This window comes from Nasonia vitripennis, chromosome 1, assembly GCF_009193385.2.
Source record: "Nasonia vitripennis strain AsymCx chromosome 1, Nvit_psr_1.1, whole genome shotgun sequence".
NCBI classification, from domain to species: domain Eukaryota; kingdom Metazoa; phylum Arthropoda; class Insecta; order Hymenoptera; family Pteromalidae; genus Nasonia; species Nasonia vitripennis.
In genome coordinates, this window is record NC_045757.1 from 14,017,382 (window position 1) to 14,044,587 (window position 27,206).

A 27,206-nucleotide genomic window follows, 5' to 3' on the forward strand; every position below is an offset into this window, starting at 1 on the left:
GAGCAATTCCAAGCCCAACGCACAAGCTGTGTGATATGTCTCAATCAAATGGCTTCAATTAACTCGAAACAGAAAAATCCATCCAAGTTTGCTAATGCTCCCTGGGAGCTGCCGCGGTGCGAATAGGCGAGCGTAAACCACTCAAGAATTTTTCTCCTTCCGACAATTCCCTTAACGACACTCGGCGATTCGCACACGTGCGTCCTCGTGCCCCCCCCCCCCCGTCGTTACGCGCCGCTCTTTCCTCTCTTATAAAGTCATCTGACCGCCCTCCGGTGTATATTCTCCCGTAAGATTGTCCCTTACCCACTACACGCTCGAACTCACGCACGTTAGCTATCTGCTATCTTTGCACTTTTGCATGTAAATATACGGTATATACCTGCACGTGCGCACTCAGGTAGCTCTCTCTCTCTCTCTCTCTCTCTTGTGTGTGCTCCGCAGCTTTTTCGCCCTGCGCAGCGTGTATACGTATCCCCATCAGGCTGCTTTCGCACACGTGTGTCTCTGTAGCAGCAGCGTGGGGGCATTACACGAGCGTCGTCGCCGTGTGTGCGCGGAGTTTGTATGCGGCACTGGCTTCGTTTATGCCTTGGCGGCCGTGTATACATGTATAGGGTCGCGTGCGTTTGCATATGGAGACGACGATACGCCGTCCGTATGCGCGTGTGTAGCGTTGACACAGAGCTTGCCTATACTCTGCGCCGTCTCTTTCCTCGTGCAAGAGCGTGTGTATACGTATACATATATGCGTCTGTAGAGGGCGATATTAAGATACAGAGATATTGACTCCATTAGCGCGCGGCTATAAGCGGCGCAGCGTTGTTATATACGGACGAGGGTCTGCTGGGAGTCATTAAAGATTCGCTACGGATGCACCGCTATATGCACGGAGTCGTGTGTGTATTAGGGGCGACTATCATGAGAGGTCTCTCTATTAACAATAAAAAAGTGTTGATTTCTCTTAAATAATTTACGTTAGATCTAATACGAACAGGCTAATATCTAATATAATGTTGAAATTATAATTCGTTGTGTGGGCGCGCGTGCGGGAATTAGATACCTCCCTGCACATTTTGGATTAATGCATGCGCGAGAGCACGTGTGCGCGCTGCGGATAACGCGAGTATAGCGCGTGCGAACGGCGGTCACCTACGGACTTGCGTATAAAAGCCCCGTCGAGCACTTTAGTCTTCCGTACAGCGCGTGCGAATAAACGAGAATGAAAGGCAGAAACAGAGAGAGGGGTAAAGAGAGACAGAGGGACTCGCTGGCTAAGGGAACGATAATGCGTTTGCCTATGGGCCAAATAGAATAGAAATGGCTCTCGCTTTTGCAGCAGCGGCGGCGGCGCGAGGAAGCGAGAATAAAAGTAAGGAAATGAAAAGGACAAAAAGGAGGAGGGGGAGAGAGATAGGTGCGGGAAGATTGTCGCACACCTACGAAGAGAGGCAGAGAGGAGCGAATAGAATGCGAATGGCAGAAAAGCAGGGAAATAGCAGACCGCCGCACGGCAAGAGAGAGAGAGAGAGAGAGAGAGAGAGAGAGAGAGAGAGAGAGAGAGAGAGAGAGAGAGAGAGAGAGAGGTGAGGATAAAAGCAGGAAATAAGAAGGCTAGGAGGAGGCGGAGGCGTAGGTACACGCCAACTTAGCCGAAGAATGGAAGGAGAGAGTGGATAAAAATAGCAGCCGCCAGAACAATGGCGTGAAATAATTGACGTTTTATGGCCTCGTGTCTGCGAGCGAGGGATTTTTTTAGACAATCGCACGGATTTGACACAAATGGACCGAGTCCGCAGCCCTCCTGTGTGTGTACGTACTGATGGCTTCTTCTCGCTCGAATATTCCCACACGCGAGTTGATGACGCGAAGCGAAGCGAAAACTCTATTGAATAACATTGCGCTTTTCCTATAACCATTCTCAGCGAGAAAGAAACGATATAAGAATGAGACGAATAATTCGCGCGCGAGAGACGGTACGTAGTTTTACATGCTTTTCTTCGCCCGAGACTTTTCTCTTTGAATTTTAGTCGAGCGCACTGCATGTGCCAGCGGTTAGAGTCCTTTGCCAGCAGAGCTCGCGTATATCGCGTGATAATTCTTGTCATCCTTGTGCCGTATACACCAGATTTACACATGGGAGATTTCTCGTGTACTTTATGCGCGCAAAAGTATGAAGAAGTAAAAACCGCCACCGCCGAGAGTCATAAAACCGCGCGCTTTGTTTTAGAAAATTCCTCCGCGTCCCGTTGGGGAAGCCGCTGAACGAGTAAACGAGACGTTGAGGTAGGAAAATAAAAAAAAAAATTACCCATAACGTATCGTTAATACATATTGGATCCAAGCCGAAGGTGGCACCGCGCGCGCGTTCGGTGCAATGGCCCGGGAAATTTAAAACGCCAATCAGTATAGCGCCTCGAATACATTTCCAGGCAGGCGAGAGGAGCAAGGGGTGCGGGGGGAGCAAATCGTCGCCGTAAAAGCCAATGGCCCGATAGTAATGGCGCGCAAGCTGCGCTTCGGCGCCGAAAAACCGACAGCAGCGCAGACTCTCTCGCACAGGGAAGCAAAGGGCCGGGGAGTATAAGTTCTCTTTGCTCAATTTATAAAGTGTACGTAACGATGGCTTTGCATGCGTGCGCAAGCAAGGCGCCTGCTGTCGCAGGTATACATATCAGCTTGCTTTGCTGCGCGTGTTCGCCGTTATTTTTTTGTTTCGAAAAAACTTTCGGGTCGGGTTGGTTTTCGGCATAATTATTCGAAGAGCTGCTGCGGTGCACATGCAACGCCGTATAATCGAGCTAAGCAGGTTGCCTTCTCTTCTCGTTAAAGCGAGGTGCGATTCGAGGGGCAGTGGTGAAAAAAAAGTGAGATTTGGAGAGTAATTTGAAATTTCCGAAATGCCGGTGGGAACTCTGGAAAAAATTCGTGGTTCGCGGCGGGCAACCCGAATGAGATTACTTTGAAATTCTTCACGAGCTTTTTTTTCAAGTCTTTACAGATTCCTTTTATTATTATTATTACCGCTTATAATAATGTATAACATATCGAATGAATCGCGTGGTTAGGATAATGCTTCGATTCGCCTTTTTACAACGGCTGCGTACAACGAACTTGATAAATATGATTATAACAGTTGCTAGATTCTCCGGGAAAGCAACAGTAGCGGCGAAATAAACAACGTCAAACTAACAACGTTTGTTGCGAGAGAGTTGCGTGGTAGAGGAGGGGGATGAGTAAAAATAAACTTGGTAGCACTTCACTGCAATATACTTAAATTTATTTATAACTTAATTCAATGTTGGCACTGTAGAATGTGTATTGTCGTATGTAGGTTTGTGCGATGTTATTGCTTTCGCGTCTCAGAGCCAAGTAAGCCAAAATCGCGGTTGACCTGTGACCAACAGCTTGTTTGTGTGTAAGTATATAAGTGTGTCAGTGTAGTGTGTATACATGAACGTGAAAAGGTCTTCTTAGTTGGGTTTTGGAACATCCCGCCCGCCTTCGCCAGTTACTGGGGAATCATCATCTTCAAGTGGCAAAACGCTGATCTTCGAAATTGGCCGGTTGTAGCATGAGGTTGCTGTTTTAACATCCACGACTCGAACCAAACCATCGGGTCCGGGATAGACTTTAACAATACGGCCCAATGGCCACTTGCAAGGTGGATATTGCTCATTGCGCAGCAAACAGAGTTCACCCACTCTGATTTGGGTCTTCTCAGTGCGCCATTTTGACCGCTGCTGTAGAGTGTGAAGGTATTCTTCTGACCACCGACTCCAAAAGTGCTCATGCATGTTGCGAAGCATCTGCCAGCGGCTCAGTCGCGAAGCGGAGAGGTCGAGCGTGGACGGTTCAGGGATGGTTACAAGAGGTTCACCGATCAAAAAGTGTCCCGGAGTTAAGGCGGCTAAGTCTTCCGGGTCGTCGGTTATTGCTTGCAATGGTCGTGAGTTCAAGGTTGCCTCGATAAGAGCGAGCAAAGTCGTCATCTCTTCGAAGGTTAAGGGCGTTTCTCCAATGACCCGTTTCAAATGAAATTTGGTGGATTTTACGGCTGCCTCCCAGATTCCACCAAAATGGGGAGCTCCGGGTGGATTGAAGCGCCACTCAGTCCCGTCATTGGCCAAGAGGTTAGCAATTTCTCTCCAGTGCGTGCTTGCTCGTTGAAACAAAATCTTGAGTTCCTTGCTGGCTCCGACAAAATTGAGACCACAATCACTTGTGAGCGAGGCACATATTCCTCGTCTGGCGGAGAAACGCTTGTAGGCTGCGAGAAATTCGTTTGACGAATAGCCTGAGACAGCCTCAAGGTGAACAGCTCGGGTTGACAGGCATACAAACACACATATGTAGCCTTTAAATGACTTAGTTCCTCGTCCCTTGGATAGTCGGAGATTTATTGGTCCCGCGAAATCAACACCAGAGTGAAGGAATGGGCGGTAACGTTGTACACGCTTACGGGGCAAGTTACCCATGAGTTGCGTAGAGGGTTGTGCTCGTTGACGCCAGCATCGCAGGCATCGGAAGATGTACGACTTGACCTGCCGACGTCCTCGTAGAATCCAGACGCGTTACCGCAGGTAATTGAGTGTAAGCTGTGTGCCTCCGTGTAGTGTCCTTTCATGAGCATCTGCAATTAAAAGGTGAGTGAGATGCGAGCGTTGGGGTAATATTAGTGGATATTTTTCGTCCGGGTGAAGCAGCGAGTGCCGCAGCCGTCCTCCAACTCGAATAAATCCTTGTTCGTCAAGTATGGTATTGAGGCGGATCATTGCGCTTTTGCGTGGCCAAGAATTGTGATTAGAGAAGTGTTGAAGTTCCTCCCTAAAGTGGAGGCGCTGCACCCAGAAAATAACTGCCTGAAGCGTGCGTTGAAGCAGAGCAGGGGTCGGTAGACCTGGTCGCGCGTCTTCTTGATCTCTTCTGTGCTCGAGTGATAATCAAGATCGTGCTCGCTGTAGGGCGCAAAGCCAGCGACCGACGGCTCGTAAGAGCGTGGACAATCTGCTGAATCTTGTTATATACAATGGGTCTAACGAACCATTAGATGGTGGTGCACATGTTGCGTGGCACACGACGTTTCTTCGCTCGGGCAACTCATCTTGCAGGTCTTCTTCTTCACGGTCACCTGCACTACTCCATGGAGAATTCGTCTCAATCAGAAAGGGCGGACCATGTAACCAGATGGATGAGTCAACTAAATCAGCACCTGAGACGCCTCGTGATGGCAAGTCGGCCGGGTTGTCAGTACCGGCGACGTGATGCCATGAAGCTTGCGGGAGGGTGATCTGAATTTCTGACACCCTGTTGGTCACGTAAGTTTTCCACGCCGTAGGATGTTCCCGAATCCAAGCTAGAGCTATGTTTGAGTCCGACCAGCAGTGACAGCTTGCTTGGTTGAGAGATAAAGTTTGACGGACTCGGAAAATTAGCTGCGCGAGCAGTACCGCTCCACACAGCTCTAACCGTGGTAGTGATATCTGTTGGAGGGGTGGTTGTTTTGACGTCAAGAGAATTGAGGTCGTATTCCCTGTCTTGTCAACTGTTCGCAGGTACACACATGCAGCGTATGCACGCTCCGAAGCGTCGGAGAACCCGTGTAGTTCGGCGAATTTTGTGTCATTGGATAATCCGAGCCAGCGGGGAACCGAGAACTGTTGAAGTTCGTATAGACCTTCTATGAGAGTGTCCCAGCGTCGCTTCAAGGATGCAGGTAAGGGTTGATCTCAGTCGAGGCCAGCGTGCCACAGAGACTGCATGAAGATTTTGAATGACACAGAGACTGGCGTGATCCATCCCAATGGATCATACAGTTGCGCAATGGTAGATAGAGCCGCTCTTTTCGTGATATTCGTTTTGGGTGCCGTAAGGTTGAATTGAAAGCAGAAGGCGTCCGGATACGGCTTCCAGGCAACGCCAAGCATAGAAATTGCCTCCGCCTGGTGCCAAGAAAGATGCTGAATCTTTGCGAGTTGATCCTCGGGCACATCGGACAAAATCTCCGCGTGGTTCGCAACCCATTTGCTGAGAGGGAAGCCGCCCGCCTTGAGTAAATCAACTAACTCTGATTTAAGTTCAAGCGCTTCTTCGAGGGTGTTTGCACCAGCCAAGATGTCATCCACATAAATGTGCTTCTGTAGAATTGCTGCCGCTCGGGAAAATTTGGCACCCTCATCGATAGCGAGCTGGAGCAGCGTACGGATGGCTTGATATGGAGATGGAGCGAGGCCATACGTGACTGTACAGAGATGGTAGATCATAACTTCCTCATGACCCCATAGGATCTGTTGAAAGGCCTGGTCGCGCTCGTCAATGAGGATTTGGCGAAACATTTTTTCAATGTCGCCCGAGAAGCAGTATCGAAAGCTTCTCCAACGCAACAGAACGTCGAAAATGTCGAGTTGCAACTTTGGGCCAGGATGCAAACAGTCATTGATTGGCAGTCCTTTTGGCAGTTTTACTGAGCCATTGAAAACGACGCGAAGTTTGCTCGTATCTCCGTGCGTCTTGAATACACCATGATGAGGTAGTATAAAGGAAGGTTCTTCGTTAGAGCTTGAAGCAAGTGTCGACTTTTCTTTCATGTGGCCGCGAGAGATGTATCCTTCCATCAATTCATTGTATTTTTCATTGACAGAGGGGCATCTCTTAAGCCGCTGTTCCAATCGATGAAGTGCAGCGAGCGCAGCTGGCCTGGAGTTTCCTAAGTAGATACGATTGGGCCTGAAGGGCAGTCGGAGGACGTACCGTCCATCAGTGTTCCTTTTATGCGTTTTAGCGAAATGTTCTTCACACTCATGCTCGTCCTGCGTTAGAGGGGTGGGCTTGACTGATTCAGCCTGCTCTTGTTCCCAGAAACGAGTGATAAGTCTGGAGAAGTCCTCATCAATAGTGCAAGTTAAGCTGGACAGCGCTCTTGAGTCAACAATCGATATAGTAGGTAGTGAAGCAGTAAGGATCCATCCCAATCCAGTCGCTTGGGCAACAAGTGCTCGCTGGGGGTCTTTGCATAGACCTTCCTGTATGATGAGTGCGTACACATCCGCACCGATAATTATATCTATGGGATCGGCTGAGTTGATCTCAGGATCAGCAAGAGCGAGTCCGTCTAGAAAGTTTCCTACATCATGCGTCAGCTTTGGAGGTGGTACATATGCAGTAAGATGAGGAAGGATGAGTGCCTTCACTTCCCAGCGGGCCTCGCCTGAGAAGCGAGAAGAAATGTTAATCACGGTCCTTGATTTCACTGTGTAACTGGGTACGGCTCCTACGCCGGTAACGGGCGGGCACGCAGGCAGACTGCCGAAGTGCGTGTATGCGTTGAGCGAGAGACTCGGAGATAAACGTAGCTTCAGAGCAGGGATCCACAAGTGCTCGAGCATGTGTGGTACGATTCCGTTCCGAGGTCACGGAAACTCCTGCTGTAGCGAGCAAGATGGATCGGGGCTGCGGTGATGTATCTGCGACATGCACTGTTACGTTAGATCCTTGTTACTGCGAGCCTGGATTCCTTGAGGGCCCATTCGGCGGTAAGCCCTGTGCCGGAGACGTAGTCTGGCTTGACTGGTGCGAAGGCCAGTGGAGCAAGGAGTGGTGGCGCTGTTGACAGGTGAAACATGTTCCTGTTGATTTGCAGTCAGAGAGACGGTGCCGTGTCCCTAGGCAGTTTAGGCAGAGCTGCTTTTCTGAAACGAAGGCATGGCGATTATCGACGGAACAGGCTCGGAATTGGTTCCATGCGGTAATAGAATGGTCTCCTTGACAATAGGAGCACCGACGAGGACGCTGTGCAATAGTGTGCACCGTTAGTCCAGATGCGTTAGATTTCTTTGTCGATACAGTAGAGACTTTCTTTTGTGAAGATTGGCCGGCGGTCGATAAGGCAGGTTGCTGCGGCAGCGACATTTCGAGTGCTTGAATGCGAGATTTCAAGAAGGTGTCCACTTCCTTCCAAGTGGTCGGAGTTTTGGTATCACCAAGGGCAAGCTCCCAGTCCCGCCGAGTGATCGTGTCGAAGCGTCGAACGGTCAAATTGGCGAGGAAATCGTCCATGTGCTCGATGGGCCGTCCAAGAGTTTGTAGCATCTCAATGGCCTCTGCTGTTGCATCTCGGAGCGTCTTCAGCGCCTTGTATGACTCATGTGAAACTGCGGCAATTTCCAAAAGCGAATGATACATAGGTTAATGAGGGCTCTCTTATTTTCGTAGTGGTCTTTAAGTCGAGACCAAGCACGATTATAATTATCGTCTGTTACGGAAACGTTTTTTAGAAGGTCAGCTGCTTCTCCCGATAGGCAACTTTTTAAATAGTATAGCCGTTCAACATCTTGAAGGTCGGTATCACGCTTCATGAACGCAGTAAACATGTCCTTGAAAGAAGACCAGTCTGAGTACTTGCCTGAGAATTGCAGGAGGCTGATCGGGGGCAACTTACGCACGGCAGGCTTTCGCTCGGGGTGTGCGTCGGTCTCCGTTCATGGTGCTGCTCGCTCTTCTAGTGCGGCTAGAGCATCCAAGAACTTTGCCCTCTGATCAATGTAGATTTCTTCAAAATTATCGAAGAATTCCTCCTTGAAGTACGTCTTGCTTTCGTCTGCAGCAGTCTTGATCGCTAAAATCTGTTCATGTCTTTCTTGAAGGGTATTCCATTTAGCGTCCAGCATGCTCATTCTTGATTGAATTGCCCCTTTGGAAGATTGCTGACTTTTCTTAGTGAGATTAAGATAAGCGCGAGTCATAAGATCTGCTTCCTTTGCTTGTCTTGCGATCAGTTCATCCATCGTTGCAGGTTTGTTTTTTTTTTTTTTTGAAGGTGTCGACGGTTGCTCTGTTAGGTGCGACGAAAATAGACGCGTATTGTCGGCTAACAGGGTTGCCAAACGTTAACAGAGATTCCGTACAGCGGGAATGTAGGTGCTGCTCCGAAGTAGGAGAGCGAGAGAGAGAGAGAGAGAGAGAGAGAGAGAGAGAGAGAGAGAGAGATTAGATTAGATTAGATTAATTGCTCTTTATTTTTGTACATTTTGTTGTACATATAACAAATATAGTGTATTATGATAAAGGAATAAATAAAATTTGTGTAAGGGTATATAGTATAAGGTGTGTGTGATGTTGAGAGATGACATGAGATGAAAGAGAATGTATGTATGTTTGTGCGATGTTTATGTGTTTTCCAAATTAAAGAAATAATTTTTGGCTGCTTGTTTGAAGTGTGATATGGATAGTGTGTCGCGAAGTTGAGATGGAAGGCTGTTCCAGAGGTAGGAGGCGCTGATGAAAAATGAATTCCTCAGCGTCTCCGTCTTGAAGGACGGGATGTCCAGTGGAGAGAGAGAGAGAGAGAGAGAGAGAGAGAGAGAGAGAGAGAGAGAGAGAGAGAGAGAGAGAGAGAGAGAGAGAGAGAGAGAGAGAGAGAGAGAGAGAGAGAGAGAGAGAGAGAGAGAGAGAGAGAGAGCAACAGCGTTGCGAGAGATTCGAGACGCGACCAGCTATATGTTCAGGCTTGAAAATATTGTTTCCATGCTGGGTGCGATCCGCGGTCGAGTTTTGTCATAGCAGAGTTGCGGGTTAGCAACGGTTGTAATGAAGCCTCGATCGACGGGATGTAAACAAACTCGAACGGCTTAACCTTCACACAATAATTCGACGAGTCTAGGTGAATCCTTCTATGGCTCGAGGAATCAAAGTTCTTGGCTTATAGTCTGCACCTATGGTAGCGTAATTTAATTGCGTACGTTGAAATTGATGACTTTACCACATGAAGATTCTGCACGTTGAGCTGCACGAATTTTAATTACTATGATTTGTAGTTGAGTGCTCCTCCAGTTTCGTTCACTCACGATTTGCCGTGACGCAGGTGGATGCTATTATCCGGCTCGAAGGACCAGAAATGTTGCGAGAGAGTTGCGTGGTAGAGGAGGGGGATGAGTAAAAATAAACTTGGTAGCACTTCACTGCAATATACTTAAATTTATTTATAACTTAATTCAATGTTGGCACTGTAGAATGTGTATTGTCGTATGTAGGTTTGTGCGATGTTATTGCTTTCGCGTCTCAGAGCCAAGTAAGCCAAAATCGCGGTTGACCTGTGACTAACAGCTTGTTTGTGTGTAAGTATATAAGTGTGTCAGTGTAGTGTGTATACATGAACGTGAAAAGGTCTTCTTAGTTGGGTTTTGGAACAACGTTTAAAATCTAACGAACGCTCGACGGAGCCGCGCAACGAGCGTGAGTAGCATAATAAATGAAAGTCCTTTCTGGCAAAAGGAAAAACGGGAAAATAACTAAAACTCCATCAAAAGCGGCAAAAGACAAACGCACGGACTTTTCGACCAAGTTTGCGCGCAACCAAAAAAAGCTAGCCCCAGCAGCAGCAGTGCAGCGCCAAAAGTCATAAAAGCCAAACGTTTCGTCTCTTTTTTCCGTATCGGTATAGAGAGAGAGAGAGAGAGAGAGAGAGAGAGAGAGAGAGAGAGAGAGAGAGAGAGCGGGGGGGGGGGAAGCACACGTGTGCGCTTCGTCTGCGCTCGCAAAGGTCGAGCTTTTTTTCCCTCGACCCCGTAGTGCTTTTTTTCACCCCCTCGCCATTCGTTGTTTCTGTGTGACAAAGGTAATTAGAGTCGCTGCCGCGCTCGGTGCAGCCGGACAAAAGATACGACAATTACCGCGCGAAGCTCCGATACGTATACACGGCACGGAAGCTGGGCCGTGGACGATGTCAAAGTTATCTTCATTAATTTGCGGAAGCCAAGGCCGCCGCCCGATAAGCCGAGCCGATATGTAAATGCAATATTGTGCACGACCGGAGAGACGCTGCCGCCGCTGCGCTCTGTAGCCGCCAGAGAGCAACAATGTTATCGTGTTTTTATATAAAAGAGCTTTGTGCAGCTGCCGCTGGCGACGTTTTTCCCTGTTTTTCCCCGTCGCGCGTTGCCCTTGTTTTGAAAAACGAAAACTGTTATGCTGGAAGTATATGGCGGCCTTTGCTTATTTATTGTTAAATTGGCGAATGTACACGAACATTCCTCGCGTCTGTAAAGAAGGTTCATGTCCGGTCGTTATCGGGCATCTTGCCAGGGTATTTATATATAGACGCTGTTATTTCAATTGTTCGCGCACATCTGTCTTTAATTGATTTGCAGTTGCGCGCGCGGGGTCTTGAAAAGTGTTGTTTGTAGAAATCATTAAAGTGGCTTTTATCTCTCGTTATATTTTAAAAATTAAGAATGTTTAAGGAGTCTCGTTCTATACCTATAACGTTGGAAATTTCGAAAAATAGCAAAAAAAGGGTTTGGTTTGATTAAATGGGAAGGTTCATGAGACCCCGCTACGAAGTCCCTGCGGCCAATCACTGCAACCGTCGCTTCGGTTTAATTACTCGCCACTTTCTTTTACTTGAACTTTTCATTGAAGAATTAGGCAAATTTATGCGCCAAGGCGTCCCTCATTAAACATTTATCAGCGGCGCGCTCTCTTTGTCATTGGCGCTCGCTCCTTTTTTCCCGTTGCCCACCGCCGCGGAAATATCAGGACGAACCGATGATTATTGGACCGAGAAAATCTGCGCTCAAAGTGTCTGGAAATTACTTTTCAAGCTCCGAGATGAATCGCAAACGAGAAGTTAAAGTTTGCTGCTTATTTCCGGGATCTTTTCTGCTTATAAAGTATACGCGCTCAACGAAAAAAGTTCATCCGTCGCGCAACGGCCCGTAACTTCACACTCCAAACAAGTCGCTCTCGGGCTAAAGAGATAATCGTACGCTTATTAGAATGACCGAAGACTCGGGGCAACGGCCATAAATAGACAAGCGAGATCTCGAGCTGCGACGCCGGAACCAAAATAAAAAGAGGAGCTGGCGCGCGCGCGATAGGGTGACTGAAAAAAGAGATGAGAGAGCTCGTGGAAAATAAAAAGCAAACGCGGCCGCTCGTGCACGTACACTCTATCGAGATAAGCATCATGATGCATAACGGCGCTTTTTCCTCGACGACGACTACTGCTGCTGCTACTACTCGTGGCTCGTTTTTTCACGCCTTCTCTCGCCGGTTGCGGTTTCTCACCGTCTCCCAGTTCCTGATTTAAAAATGCCGCTGCCTCGCGATATACTTACGCCTCGCGCTCTCTGATGTCGCAATGCGATCCGCGCGTCCGCTATTTCTTCGACGATTATTTCGGCAGGCGTCGACTGACGAAGCCCCTCATTAGTTACGATATCGTTCTGTTACCGCGAGGAGGCGGTAGCACGGCAAAACATAATAGGCGTCAGAGGAGAGAGGCGCACTCGCGAACATCTGATTAGGAGGCCGCGACCGTAAATTCGTCAGCGCGCGCGGAGAAGCCGCAAATAAACAAGCCCCGCCGAGAGACAGCCGCAAATTAATCATCGGAGCTCCGCGTACGAGGGCAAAAAATCATCGTATCCCAGAGCGTGGCATCTCCGCGCTTCAAAATTAGTGCGCCCGCTGCTGCTCGTTCAGCGGCTTCCGCAATATTTTCGGCGTATGCAAGCGGGAAAAGAAAGGGCAGTCGTGCGGCTGGCGTCTATCTGGGTGGCCGCCGTCGACGGCTGTTTCGCCACGGCGCTACGGAGCTGCTCTTCAGCTCGTCCGTCGTCGCGCCGCAACGGAAATAGTCCGACGCGAACTGGAGTTACGTCGTCGCGGGCCCTTCAGGAATTCGCCCAGCCATCAGAGTGTTTATTTTAGTACAGTCGACCGGGTGGTCCCTCGTTCTCTCGGAGCCATTTTTTTACGGCAATTGAAAATCCTTTTGTCCGATGCATGTAGGCACGTATTTCCAGAGGACGCGCGCGGGTTTCATCCGAACGCAGAGCATAATGGTAACTCGATTATCCATTCATAAGTGCGTCATAAAACTCGATGCGGCGCGCGGTACGTGGCAGTGCAGGCGCCGCGCGTGAATTCATCCGAAATCCGTAATTTAATTTGCGGTGGGAAAGCACTCTTGTACATAATACGCGAGGAGCTGCGAGCAGGGGCATATAATGTTGCGCGATTTTCCTTGGACGATGGAGCATTACATCGATGTTAATTCGGAACAAAGTTGCGCGAGCGAGCATGCGAGCCGTATAACTGCGCGGCTCGCAGCCTCCTGTCGAAGTTTCGCGATAGATATACACGCCTCCTCTCCCTCGCGTCGTCGGAGTTTGCGGATATTAATTACGCGCGTAATTAATCGAATAAAATTTCCTTGGCATATTCATGCGCGACGACAATAATACAAACAGACCTACATCGCTAGATACTCGGAAGCTCTTTGAGATTATTTTTCATTGCTGACCCTGTATTGGTAATTCAGTCGTTCTGATTTATCCTCATTAACCGGCCCCTGCACTCAGACGATTATTCTCGCAGTCGTGTGCAAAGCCTTCGCGATTTAATTACTCTTTTTCCAAGCTGGCGATTCTCACGTTTTTTTTCCGCTCTCAAGCTCCACTATAACGTACTAACTACTGTCTCTGGAGCGCGTGTGCGGCCCTTAATTTCGCGGCTTACCTTTTCGTAGAGAGGACCCGCTGCTACAGCACTGTGCGCGTTCTATACACATGCACTCGTAGACGCGGGGGCGGGAGTGAGATAGAGTCGGTGCAGCGAGCGTACAACGTTTGACCCAATTAGCGAAATTGCTATTGTAATTAAGCGAGCAAAACATTTGCGCCCGAGTGCATTGTGTTTTGCGCTCTTTAGTTTCACTCTCTTTCTCTCCCCCGCCCGCGCCAGTAGGGCGGGAGATTAAGGTGACGCTGCTAGAGAAAACGAATAATCGCCTCCTACCTTTGCTGCTGCGATTTGGTACACGCGATTGATATAAATACATGTGTAAATAATGAGTTCCTCTGAAATGCGCCGTTTCGCTTTGAAGGGATTATTGTTTATTTGTAAAAATAACAAGCCGTTTCCAGGAGAACGGGCTTTTAAAAATGCATTCGTGGCAGCGGGCGTTTTCAAAAACATTGCAAAATTTATTCGAGGGATATTAAAAAATAATAATAATATGAATGTGCGCATTAAAACGTTCAAATAATATACGAACAACGCTGTTAGGCGGTCATCCTATCATCGACGTGTTATTCCAGGCGGGAAAAAACGTTATCAAAACAGGAGTCGAACGTTTAAACGTGGATAAACAGTCGCGTGCTCAAGCCCACGCGCAGAGTAAACTCGCGAAAAGTAGTAATGTATAGTTAAGCAAAGAGCCAATGTAATCTATCCTTTGCACAGTCGTTAGGAAATCAAACACTCTTGACATTCCTTAAAAATCAATCTCTCTAAGCAGTCGAAGAGAGAAAAAACGGTATATAATACGGGAGACGTACCTGCCGAGACGCTGCCGCAATACAAGTCTGCTCGTGTTTAATTTAACCTTCTTATTTGTATTCCCTGATCAAAAGTACTCAGGTAAATTATTTTGTTTGAATACATGTATTTATGTATTTAAATGATTGATTTTTCGAGCACAGGAATCTAATCTGGAAATTCATTTTAATCTTAAAAATCAGAATCTTTCACAAACGCACAGAAAGTATTAACTAGGTAATTTTTGCCGATTGTGTTTCGTAATTGTACTTCATAATTTACCGCTGTCCTGTGCACAAGATCTGAAGTAACATCGTGCAACAATTCACACTGTAATTTCGTTCCCTTTCGTTTATGGCGACCGAAAGAGTTCGAAAAAATCTCGTTCGCCGTTGTTTGTTGGCAAAAAAACGCTCGCGGCTATATTCAAAAGTCGACTCCCGATATATACATCCTCTTCCTCTCTTTTCCAATGTTTATCCACGTCCCGCAAGCTTGCGAGCCGCCGCGAGAGTTATGAGAATATTTGTCGATATGACGACAACGACGACGACTGCTTGCGGTGAGCAAAAGCGTGGGTGTGCGCGATTTTCTCTCTTTGGCCATAGCGAAAGTCGACTTCTTTTTTACGAGGGGCTGACGCACGCATAAAAGCCCGGGAGGAAAAGAGGAGTAATGGACGGGGAAATAGAGGGTATAAGAAGAAGTGGAGTACTAAATACTTTAGAGCTTTTGAAGCGCGAGGGGAGTCGTGCGTGGTAAGGTGGTAGGGGAAGGCCAAGATTATATTCGATTTTTTTTCCGTCATTGTTTAAAGTGCTCCAAAGTTGTAAGGAATTAAGCTTTTGGTTCGAAAACGGCCAAGGCCGAGTACACGCGTTTTTTTCTTGATCTTCTCGCAGACAAAAAATAGAACAAGTTTAGCGGAGAAGACGAGAAGTCGAAAGATACGCGTTGCTATATAGGGAAGCCGATCTCGCGAGAGGCTCCGGACTCGTCGACTCTGATGTTTGCTTAGGTCGCGGCCGCCACCGAAATACGGCGCGTTAAAACCCGCGGCGATTACTGTACCTGCCACGAGCACACATCCATAACCGCTTCTTCTCTATACACACTCGGGGCATCGACTGGTAACATCATAGACGAACAGTCGGCGTAGCGTGGTATATTTCTTTGCAGTTGTGTGGGGCCGTCGCCGCGGTGTTTTTGTTATTTTTTGTACGGCAGCACGCCTGTTTTGGGCGTATATTGAAGCTCCACTGCCTTTTGTTTGCCTTTCGATGTTGAAAACTATACTGTTTTCTCTCTGCGATTGCTTCGAATACACTCGATACTTGACGCAATAATCCAGTGCGCGAGTTATACTGCATCGAAATATTACTTTTATTTCAAAGTACCACGGAAAAATACTGCGAACCGGGCCGGTAATTGATCTCTCAAATCTCGAAGCATCGATTTCCATTCATCCCACTCTACTCCCTACATTCGCTGCAGTATATGGGTATTATATCCAGAAAACATTGAAACACATCGAGCATAAAGGTTGCCCCGACAGAATCAGCCGTGCTCACAATGAGCCGTCCTCTAGCGCATACGTATTCGAATCACTTTTCAGTTTAGCCGCGCCTGGCTGCCTGATTGAATTCCAATCCGCGCGGGCTCGTTCCGAGGTATTTAATTAATAATTACAGAACGACTTTGCGCCGCGGCTCCCGTGCTATCTATATAGCTCCAATACTTCCAGCCGATTGCACCCGCGCAGGTACGAAGCCGAGGTGGTGTAGTGGGCGGCACACCGCTCTTTTGCTCAGGATAATTCACGCGCTGCTGTGGAAAGAGCAGCGGACCAATTAACTTTAATAGCTCGGAGAGCGGCATGGCTGCGGGATTTTCTATTGTAGGTCAAACGCTCGTGATTTTTTTATTGATTACCCGTGATGCGATGAGTCTCGCGGCTTTCAAGAGCTTGATAATGGGATTGAGTTCGAAAGTATTGGCAGTTCGATTATGGAGAGAGATTTGCTCATTTTCATGGTTTTGGAGGTCGTGTGACGTAAGCTCTTTCGAAAATGAATGAACTTGCAGTATCCATACGGATGAGTTAATATTTCGGTTGGGCAAGTAGTGATAGCCAGATATGGTTAGACGTGAATCTTTGTCACAGCTCTGTATTTTTCTTCCGTTAAAAAAGATGTAACTCGCGGAATCATCATAAAATCCATAAAAGCGCATTGCACACTCAGATCATGCATCGAATGCAATAAATATCTCGAGCATTTCGCTGTGTATTTTTCGGCGCTTCTTGCGATCGCGCAAGCTTTTTTGCCGCTTTCTCGGATCAAAGGCTGTTTTTTCAGCGCGCAAATTCCTCGGTATGCGTGCGGCCCCGTGACAGACACGCGATGAAATTTCGAATTAATGGCAAGTGCTTCTTATATTAATGAGACTCGCGCGTGCGCGAGTGGACCACAAATCTTCGACGGACGACTGCCGGAGGGGGTCATTTCTGACGTGTCTGCCGTCGCTCCTCGTGTTTCTTGCCTCGCTGCGGCATAAATCGCAATGAGCTGCAGCGCACTCGCTTTCGAGCGATGGTATAAAAGAGGGGGATCTTGAGTTAAATATATACCAACTCTGAAGAAGCCTGCAAATGGACCGCACGGAAAAATGAGTTCCAGATTGTTTATAGGTAGGACAGCTTTTTTTATCAATTACTATAAGCTACTCTTGCATTTTCTCAAGGTATACGTTAGAGAATATCTCGAAAGCAATAAAAACAAACGCCATCGATTGTCAAACACAACTGTAAACGACGAATCCCATCGATTCACTGACCTAAAAGCCATTAAGTACACAGCACGCAGTGCGCAGCCCGAGGAGGAGTATCGCGAGAGAAACAAACAGCTTCGCGCACGGCATACGTATAGAACAAAACGAGTCATGCGCTGCAGAAACATCTGCCCCTGCGGCGAGTTCGTGGTCAAGGTGTGCATTTCCATTGCGCTTGCGTGCGCCGCGAACTTTTCTTTTTCTTTTCTTCGGATATAGCCTGCCTCGACGATTGTTTGGTCGACAAATAAAAAAGGAACAGCAGCAGATTGCCCCGACAGACGCAAAAAGAAGGGGGGCGACAACGTTTTTCGCAGCGCTGTTGGTCGTCGCCGCCGCTCGTGGATGTGTGAAAAAATATGCGCGCGTTCGGGGGGTGGCGAGAGCGACGCTACAGGTGTGCGCGTTTAAAAACGCGTGCGGGTACTGTCTCCCCTCGTGTAGGGATTTAATTTTAACTTTCGATAACGCGCTTCCTTTTCTATGTGAAAAGCTAGCAATAAACACTGGGATGTATGGTTATTTTAATTTTTTGTCTGTGTATTATTAACAAAGTATAACGCGGGAGCTTTTCCTTAACGTTTATGAGGAAAGTGCGGTATTAATCCGTCACGCTCCGCCGTCGAGGATTAGGTCCGACACGAGTGAGTAAGAGCGGAGCCTTACAAAATATCTTAATAGCGCGTGCGTCGCTTCTGATCCTCCTCTTAGTCACTTGAGCGATTGCGACAAGAGCTGAAAAGCGCAAAAAATGCGAATAACACGCTTATTCGAAGCAGTGCGTCACTGTTAAGTATTCGACTATTCAAAAATAATACTCCGAACAAATTTTGTCTCTGCGCGTCCCATATCAGTCTAGTTAAGCCACAGACTGCGGACCGAGCTCAATTTCCAAGCGACGCAGAATCCAAAGTATGTAAACAGCGGCGCGTTACACCTACACTCCCCATAGGCGCAGAGACCATAGGCCGAACTGAACTGGCGTGCGGCGGCCGCCTGCACCGATCGGCGCCGCGGCTAATACCGATTATCGTTAATAATCATTAGGTGATTAATATTATATTAACGAGGACGACGTACAGCGATGCTGGGGCGTGCGAGCGGTAACTTCAGCAACGCCGAGAGAACATAATTCGCAATCTACGGCTTATACAGCAATTGGGAGCTGGTAATAGGGTTGTTATGCATTTGATATAGAGCCCGTGTGTACGCGTGTATACAGGTTGAACGCAGCGCTGTTGGTGCGCCTCGCCGGTGAGTTGTGCGGCTGGTTTGCGTGGGCGACGGCTACGGCTGGATTCTTTTCGGGACGAGAGGTGTGTGCTGTATAATTCGCTTTTTTCTTGCCAAGTTTACGAGGTCAGCTCGATGGTTTTGTTTCTTGGGCTTTGTAGCCTCGGCTTGTTAGGAGAGCCGCGCGGAATTTGTTAGGAAGGAAATACTCGCGAGCCTAGAACCGAACGAAGTTTATTCTCTGCGTTTGCGGGAAAAAATTATGTTGTTTACACGAATGTCTCCGCCGCATGGTTACAAGCTTTTTTTCGTATCCCAAAAAGATTTACGGTACAGCGAGCGTTTTATTTTTTACGGCTCACAATCACACATCGTAAACACTATGCTTTGAGATGCGAAGGCGAGAGGGAAAAAAGAAGCGACAAAAGAAATACAGTGGAAATTGATGATGACTCGCGCAATGTAGCTCAGCTCCTCGTAAAACCGAGGCGAAGGAGGTAGAAAAAAGCGCCCGAGGCGTATCTGATGCGTCTAGGAATTAGGCGAGATTAACGCGAGACGCCGCCGGATATTTTTATAATGGCTCTCGTTCTCTCGCTCCAAAAGCGCACTCGTCAGAGAGGAAGCGCCGCGCGCGCATTTGACAGGAAGACATAGTGGCCACGCGCGTTTCGCGGCCAGTGTTTTATAAGCCTCCGTCGTATTTTTCGAGAAAAATTTCTTGCTCTCGCCCGTGGATAGTAAATTTCCTTGTTTTCCTCACACTTTCGTCTTGCCTCTTTTTCTTCTTCCTACTTCTCTCCTTGGTGTTGTGTTTTTATTCTTTGTTTAGCTTGGCGTCGCGCGTTGAAATAGATCTCTTCGATTGAGTGAATTACGCCTGACGCGGGGACGGCGGAAAAAAGAAAACAAGCCATCGAGAAGAATACTTCATTGCTTTCGGTCTGACGAAAGTTGGCCGAGATTTGTTGTTTCAAACGAGAAATTCCGATTTTACGTGCGTACGAAATTAGAGTATATGGAAATTATGTGCGTCTGGTAGTAGGATTCTCAAAATCACACAACAAAAAGCGAAAAACTCGTCCATAATACATATTATTTGGAAAATTTTAATATTTAATATTTAATGTATAATATTGGTAATTTTCGTTTCATTGTTTCACCGGCAGTTTGAAATAATAATTTTAAATTATACACTGAGCTACGTGAAAATCGTAATTCGAAGCTTTTGTTCGAGTTCGTGCTGCTGTAATCAAAGAATATAATAAGATTTATGTAATGATTTTCCGTAAATTCAAACTAATTAAATGCTCATTTCTACAACCCAATGTAACTCGGAAAAAAGATTATCAGCTGCGTATAAAAAGTATTTTTGACGTCGATAAAATGGTAACGAGCCGCATCCACAACCTCGTCTATTTACCTGCGCGGACAGGAAGAGCGAGAGTGAAACTTTTAGCCTGCGGGGAGCCATCAATATTCCAGCAAACATATTGGCTGGCCAGCCGCGCGCGGTATATCTTTCTCCGCAAGCCGCGCCATCGTCGCCCTCGGCTTCGGAGCTGCAGCGCGCGCTTCTATAAAAACTGACAAGAGAAAGACGCTGGAAATCTTTAATAGAAAAATTCATGAATAGAGGCTCGCTGGCTCACCATAGAATTTTGCATTCATATTGCCGGATGGAATTTATTATACGCGATCGATCCCGCGATACGCCGAAATTCGTTTCGTATTGACAGGTCACACTTTGATTTCTCGGCACGAACCGCAGTCATGATTGTCGATATGGGTGATTATAATAGGGAGAGTGCAGACATTTTAACGAGACGCGATCGTAACCGGCAAAAACGCTCGCGTGCAGGTATGCCGCGTCGCTGCAGCAGTCCTATATACCGTGTAGGCCGAGAGTGCTGGACAAAAAATCTCGGTACACACGCGTACATACACTACCGCGAGCGGTCGGGGGTAAAGGGCTGCCGAAGGGCGACTCTCGAGGTTTCGGGTGCATCGGCGCGCTGAAAATCTTATAAATCATAGGCCAGCAAGCAGAAGCAGCGGCAGCAGCATCCGTTTTATCATCGTATGGAAATCCAGTGAGTTATACCGCGAAGCTCCGGCTTCTTATTTATGGCCGCACGCCCGATCATAATTCAGACTTTTTCCCGACCCCCGGCAGTACTCGTCCTCGTCGTCGTCGTCGTCGTTGTGCGAGACTCGCCGCACGAGAGGCGGCCGCGGGAATTCAAAGCGACGTCACGCACGCCATGCCGATTCGCCCGCCGCTTCTATTATAAAGCCAGTTTTTCTTCTCCCGCGACTCGACTCGGCCGAGAGAATAAGAGCAGTCGGAGAATTTTCCGCGTAATGAGCCTCTCTCGTCTCGTCACGTTGTTAATGCGAGATCTAGAACTTCGAAATGATCGTAAATAGTTAGCTTTATCCGGCTTGACAATGTCCGTGAATCGAGTTTGCGACGCTCGCCTCGCGTGTGCACAAATATATGTGCGCAGACCGACACGCAGCACGAGAAAGTTTAGGCAGAGCGAGCGATAAACTTGCAGTGGACTTGGCCAAGTTTACAGTGCTGCTGCTTGCTTGCTCGCTCTCCGTCCGTCCGTCTATGCGCGCGCGTTTATCTTCGGAGAATAGGGAATGTGCCAGCTGATGTTATTACGCTGCCGCGCGAAGGAGCACGTTGTTCCAGCTTGTGAGTCAATCGATAGAGAGGGGGGAGGACCTCGCGTTTCAGCTCCACTGACACGCGATCAAGTTTGATTAAACTCTTCGCTGAAAAATTCAATTTCCATTGGCTCATCGTCCGTTCGCTTCGTTTCCCGGAAAAATAGCTGTCAACAAAGCAGCGAAACTCGAGGAATTTTTAATTTTCATCCTGGGTCCAGCGATAAACGAATGGACTCTCAATTGAGTATTTTCCTTTTGTTGGGAGAGCCGCGGGAATAATGAAAAAATTGCAGCGCCGCCGTCCGAAAGAAGCTGCGCGTCGTCCAATTACCACGAGCGGCCGTACAATTAAAATCTTAATCTCCAGGAGAGAAAGCGTCGCGACGACAAAACTGTCTCGCTTGCGCGCGCTCCTTCTCGAATTCCAGGAACGATGAGACGCGCAGCTTCTTTTCTCGCGGCCGCATACTTTTGCCCGAGTTTTATGACTCCCACCGCGCGCGCGACGTCGGAAAAAATTTGCGTGCTTCTTTTTGCAACCCTTTTTCTACTCTCGACTGTCGTCGCCCTTGCGGCTCTCGAGTTTCAATTACAGTGATTTTTTATACCCTCGCGCGCGAGAAAGTTTCGTTGCAGCGAATGAAATTTTATGCTCTGCCGATCGTTTCTAATTTAGGGCCACTCGCTTCTTCGTCTCCCTTTCGAATTCATAAAGTCAATAAATGCAGAGTGGAACGGTATCGAGCCCGGAGCGTCGCCTTCGAGCTCTAATCCAATTTGCCGGCATCATACACACACAGCAGCTTGGAAAAATGAAGCCTCGACGAGCGACGGAATAAGAATTCAACGAAGAAGAGTGAGTGAGAGAGTGAGAGAGAGAGAGAGAGGGGGGGGAACGACAAAAGAGCGCAAAGACGAGTATGCAAATGCATGGCTCTCGCTCTCTCTCTCTCTCTGTCTCTCCGCACCCCCTCGCGTCGCATGCGATGGCAATCTGCTTAACTTTTCGTCCGTCTCTCGGAGAGAGCGAAATTTCAGCGGCGGAGCTTATGTAAAGTCGGCGTCGTCTATTAATAATGTATTAAGTAATTACGAATACGGGAAAAAGGAGAGAGGATGGAACTCGCATTTGCCCGCGACGAGCCACTCGAAACTTTGCCGATAAAACGGTTTGAGCGAGGGTTCTTTCTCCTTCTCCTACCGCGTATCGCGATCGGGAAATTTTACGCCGGCTGTCCGGGAAATCTACTCGCGGATACGCGAATCTCAACCACTCGCGCGCAAATCTGCGGCAAGCGGCGTGTAGCAATATTTATCGAGCTCAAAAATTTCGAGCACTGCCATCGGGGCCCTCCGCGCTCGTTCATCATGTTTCGCTCTCGCGAGTAAGTCGCGGGGCAGGCAGGACTGCAGTGGCAAAAGTGAAACGGAAAGGAAGAGCGACATTAAAGAGGAAGAGCCAGCAGTGGCAGCGCTGAATAAGAATTTATAGCCGGCGAATCGGCAAATACAATTTAAGCGCCGCTCGCGCGAGCGCTGATCCCCTCCTCCTTCTCATCCCTTGCAAGCCTCTGACAAAGTGGACGCTATGATGGATGCGCTAGCTCGGCATTTGTTTCGCAGCTGCGGAGAGCTCGTCGCTGCGCGATATCGAGGGAGGCTGCGGAGAATCGAGACTCGCGCGTGGCGGGGGGAGTTCGTGACATCCTACTTAGTCGTCGCTGCTGCTCTGGCTGCGCGGGCAATTCGCGCGCCATCCATCTTCGGCCTGTCGAGCCTCATGATTGTACCTACGTACACGCAATGGCTGCAGTTATCTCTCGCCAAATCGTATCCACAGCCAGACTCGTTGTAGTCTTTTATCCGCCGGAAGTAATTGGCTGCTTGATTCGACTTTGTTTCTCGACGATGTGCTCGTGTGCGCGGCTCCAGGCGAAGTGAGAGAGAGAGAGATTCGATCAAGTTCGCCGTGAAATATCTCCTCGAATCTGCTGTAAGTGGATACAGGGTTTGCTTAAGTACCAAGTTCCACGCGCGAGCGCGGGGCGCTGAAATACAAGAAAAGTGAGGAATTTTCGGGACGCAGGCGGAGCAGGAGGAGGGAATAAGAGCTTCGAAAGAAGAGCGGGTCTCCGGTGAAAGACGAGAGACTCGGCTAAAAGGCTCTTCCGAAAAGTCGGATGGTAAAGTAAGTGGAAATCGCTGTAAGCGCGCGCCTCCGCGTGCACGACAAACCGGGCGGCTACATTTTTGGCTCAAGGTCGCGCGCAGCCCGAGCTCGTTGACGAGTCGTAATGGAGCATCGAACCCGGCTGATTAATTCGCGCAGCGCAGCGCGCGGGCTCACCTTTCGCACGATCACATCGGAAGTCGAGTCATCGAATTTACGATATACAGCGCAGAGTGCAGCGCAGCACGCGTCTACGAGAATTGAATCTGCGAGCGAAATCCCGGCAGACTGACGTCCAGGCCAGCAGCAGCAGTCAACTCGTCGCCATCGTCGGTTGACGTTTCTGATTTCCAGGGGTAGGTTATTGGCATGCAGGCCGGCCGGCTCCGCCGCTCTGATGCGTGTCACGTTCCGCCGGCGCGAGCCTGCAGCTCTGGTACTCCCTGCACGCACGTACACACAGGCGCACAGCCACGCACACAGCTCAGCCCCTTCGGACGACATCAACATGCACACCTACACGTAGCTCTCGGCCAATACGAGTGCGCGCGTACTGCTGCACTGCGCCAATAGCCATGGTGTAACGAGCTTTAAAGGGTGCGCGCTTGATGTGTGTGTCCGCACTGCGTTTGATCTGCAGGAGGGACACGTCGTCGTTACTACTAGCCCCCCTCCCAATTCTCAATGAGATCAATGCGCTCCGTATATTCCTGCTGCAGCTGATGTTGGGCGCAGTGGAGCAAAGCGTGCCGCGCACTTTCATGCGCCGGGAATTGCCACGTGTCCACCGTCGCGCGGGATCAAGGTGTATAAGCCCAGGGAGCTTCGATTTACGCGTACAACAACGTCGATGGCGAACTTTTAATTGGTTACGCGCGAGCTACGAGGAACGCATCCGCAGGACTCTAGGGATACCAGTAGCTCAATATAATAATTTACGCTCCGGTTGGGCGTAAATGATCGTGCGCCATAAACGTCGCCGAAATATCCATTGTGTGTCGCAGGAAGGATCGGTCTCTATAAAAAAAGAAAACGAGGCCGCCGGAGAGAAAATGGAAGAAGCAGCGGCAGCTCTCGGGGTACTGCAACTTTCGGAAATTGAAGTGAAAGTGGATGGTAGTGGCTCGATAGGCGGCTCTCTCTCTTCCTCTCCACCTCTCGTATATAAAATCGATCTCGGCGGCAAAGTCATTTCGCCTTGATCACCAAGGGGAAGGAGCGCAAGAGAGAAGCCGATAGCGCGGGTTATCGCGCGCGCGAGATGCCTCGCGAATATACCCTTCGGAATTCGAGCCTCGAAGAAGACGAAATAATGTCATCCAGACGCACACACACCGAGGGGATGAAGAGAGAGACTGGCAAGGGATTTGACTCACCTTGTCGGGCGATATCCACTTTTCGTGAGATTCTTGTCGGAGGACTGAAGCGGAGAAGACACTCGAAAAGTTGGGACTCGTAACTCGGTTAGTTGGTCTATTACTGCGGAAACGATGATTCGATGCGTTGCTATCCTGATCAGTAAGTTGAGGCGAGAGACACTGAAGAGCGAAGAAAAGTGTCGCGTGTTAAGCGCGTGAGAGGTATAGTCCGGTTGTAAAAGCCAGGTAAGAAGGACCTGACAGCAGCGCTTTTCCTCGTGTATCGCTACACTGCTGCTGCTGCCAGCTCAGCAGCGCCTCATCCGCGACGAACCTGCGAGCCTTGTTTTTTATGGTTTATGAAAATATCCGAGTCCCCGCGGCGAATAAAGCAAACTCTCGAGCAAAAATATTTTCCGCGCGATAAATACATTTTTATTCGTCGCCCTTTTCGCGGCTCTGAATTTTTTCCTGCTCTGGCGCGCAAAAATATTGTTGGAGAATTTATTGATAAAACCGAAGAATATACGAAAAAAAACTTTCGCACTTTGAACGCGTAAAAGAAATGACATATGAAATGGCTGGAAAGAGAGAGAAAGAGCGAGGCGCTAATGTACCCCCGCGAAAGACTAAGAGCGTCGGCGGCGCCATTTTTACTCGAAGAAGCGCACGACGAGGGATAGCGCATTAGGAGATAAATATTATAAACTGCCTTCGGGCGGACGGCCCTTACGGCGCTATACTGCGCTTCCTTTGTATTCCGCGAGTTTTTCCTCCGGAGCGCGCGCGCGGGTTATATACGCCGCCAGAAATCCACGCCGAGAGCTGCGGTATGTGCTCGGAAGACTAAGCGAATTTTAACGTACTTTTTTTCGCTCACACCGTCTATACATACGCTCAGTTTTAAGGCCGCTTTTTTCCAGATCTCTTCCCGCTGCTATAGTATTAGTATATTGCTATAGTAGTATCATTTATTACACGCAAGTTCGCGCGCGCAGTTGTAGCGCGACGAGAGCGTCGCAACGATCCGTGTACGCTGCTCTTCTTTTTCGCTCGCGGCGCGTTCTCGTCGCGCGCGTAGAAAAGCTTGTATCGAAACTGCCTCGGATGTACTTCTCGCGGAGGAGCAGCAGCAGCTGCTCTCCGAGGGCGCGAAGAAAAGGAGACTTTCGGCCTGCTTTATCGAGGGTGAGAAGGGGAGGGGGCGAGCGCTTATCGAAAGCACACCCGTAGTCTCGAGTTTCCTCCGAGTAGTTAAAGTGCAGTCTATAAGGAGGCCGACGACGGGGCGTGTATATACAGGTAGGATCGAGAGCGGCAGGAGGAGTATATAGAAGAGCGTGTGCGCATCGAAGCAAGTTCCCACGTTACTTATTTACTTCTCCCTTTCGGCGGCTCCTCCGGTCCGGACTCTTTTTCTCTCTACGCCCCCGCTATTCTGTGCCGCCGCCTCATCCCGTCTGCTCGCTCGCTTCCAGCAACTCCGTCGTCAAAGTTCGATCTCAGCTTGTTCGATCCATCGATCTCGCACCCTTTCTTCAGCAGGGCTCTCTGAACTTTTAACGCTACTGCTTCAGGCCTTGCCCCGCGCGTTATATTGTGTAAGGGGATGAGATCGAACTATGCACCCTCGAGAGGATAAGTCGTAGCAAAATAAGCCCGACCTTGATCGCGTTTGCTTCGATTATCGAGGGACAATGTGTGGCGAGCTGAAATGCTCTTTAGCGCTTGGCTATTGCAAGTCAAGGTTCGTCGATTCGCGCTATAATTGAGCCGGACAGCGGCGCCTTGGTGTATCGCCTCCGAGCTACGAATGCATTGTTAACGAGGGCCGTATAGCAGCACTGCAACGACGTCATAACGAGTTTCTCGGCGGTGCAACTTTCATGCCTGCGATGCAGCGTGGCTTTGGCACACGCAGCCGCGCTTCGAAAATAAAAGGGGAGTTTACAGTGCAGCCAGCGCGGACTCGTTATTTTACGCGCGGAATGAAATAAATATCGAACTCCCAGCTGCTATGCTGCTGAAGAGGTCAGCGCAGAAGGCCGTTTTCCGTGTTGGGCATAATAATAAGAGGCAACTTGGCGTCTCGGCAGTTTCTACGTCTGGCCGCTCGAGCACCGCCTCGCGATAAATTCCATTAGCCGAGTTCACCGGGCTCCTCGTGGAAGCGCCTATATGTTTGTGCGGAACGAAGTCGGACCTAAATCAGCGCGGCCAGAGCCAAGTGGCGCTCACCTACGGGCTTCGTACTCGAGAAAATTTTCAAAAACCGGAACAATCGCAAGTTTGCCTCGAACGGGCGGAGACCAAAGTAACTTGAGTTCAAGGAGTACAATATTCAGAGCGGCCTCCAGTGTGATAAATATAAACTCGTTGAATGCCCCGCTATCTCTCTATGAATACACAGAGAGGGAGCAGGGCGAAAACGGAAAACGCGATCACGTCGTCTCGTTATGCTCTCTAAACGGCGGCGGGAGAGAGTAAGAGCTTGCGGAACAGGTGCACCTACACACGTTACCCGCGCGAAGCTACAATCGTAGCGCAAAGAGAGAGAGAGAGAGAGAGAGAGAGAGAGAGAGAGAGAGAGAGAGAGAGAGAGAGAGAGAGAGAGG

The 27,206-nt window shown here is 48.9% G+C and overlaps 3 protein-coding genes across 3 annotated transcripts in view; 1 reads left to right on the forward strand and 2 right to left on the reverse strand.

Moving 5' to 3' along the window:
• LOC100121944 (teneurin-m) overlaps nucleotides 1-27,206 on the forward strand; it is a 565,536-nt gene that overhangs the window by 33,761 nt on the left and 504,569 nt on the right. The window lies entirely within an intron of this gene.
• Nucleotides 3,237-5,517, reverse strand: LOC116416922. Its single transcript, XM_031927362.1, has one exon. The coding sequence runs from the start codon at nucleotides 4,476-4,478 to the stop codon at nucleotides 3,474-3,476; it is 1,005 nt and encodes a 334-aa protein (XP_031783222.1). The 5' UTR covers nucleotides 4,479-5,517; the 3' UTR covers nucleotides 3,237-3,473.
• On the reverse strand, nucleotides 5,730-7,385 carry LOC116416652. Its single transcript, XM_031925756.1, has one exon. The coding sequence runs from the start codon at nucleotides 7,383-7,385 to the stop codon at nucleotides 5,730-5,732; it is 1,656 nt and encodes a 551-aa protein (XP_031781616.1).

Excerpts from the sequence above, each read along its gene's own strand:
- LOC116416652 (XM_031925756.1), bottom strand. The coding sequence starts at position 7,385 with ATGCTCGAGCACTTGTGGATCCCTGCTCTGAAGCTACGTTTATCTCCG.
- LOC116416922 (XM_031927362.1), bottom strand. The coding sequence starts at position 4,478 with ATGGGTAACTTGCCCCGTAAGCGTGTACAACGTTACCGCCCATTCCTT.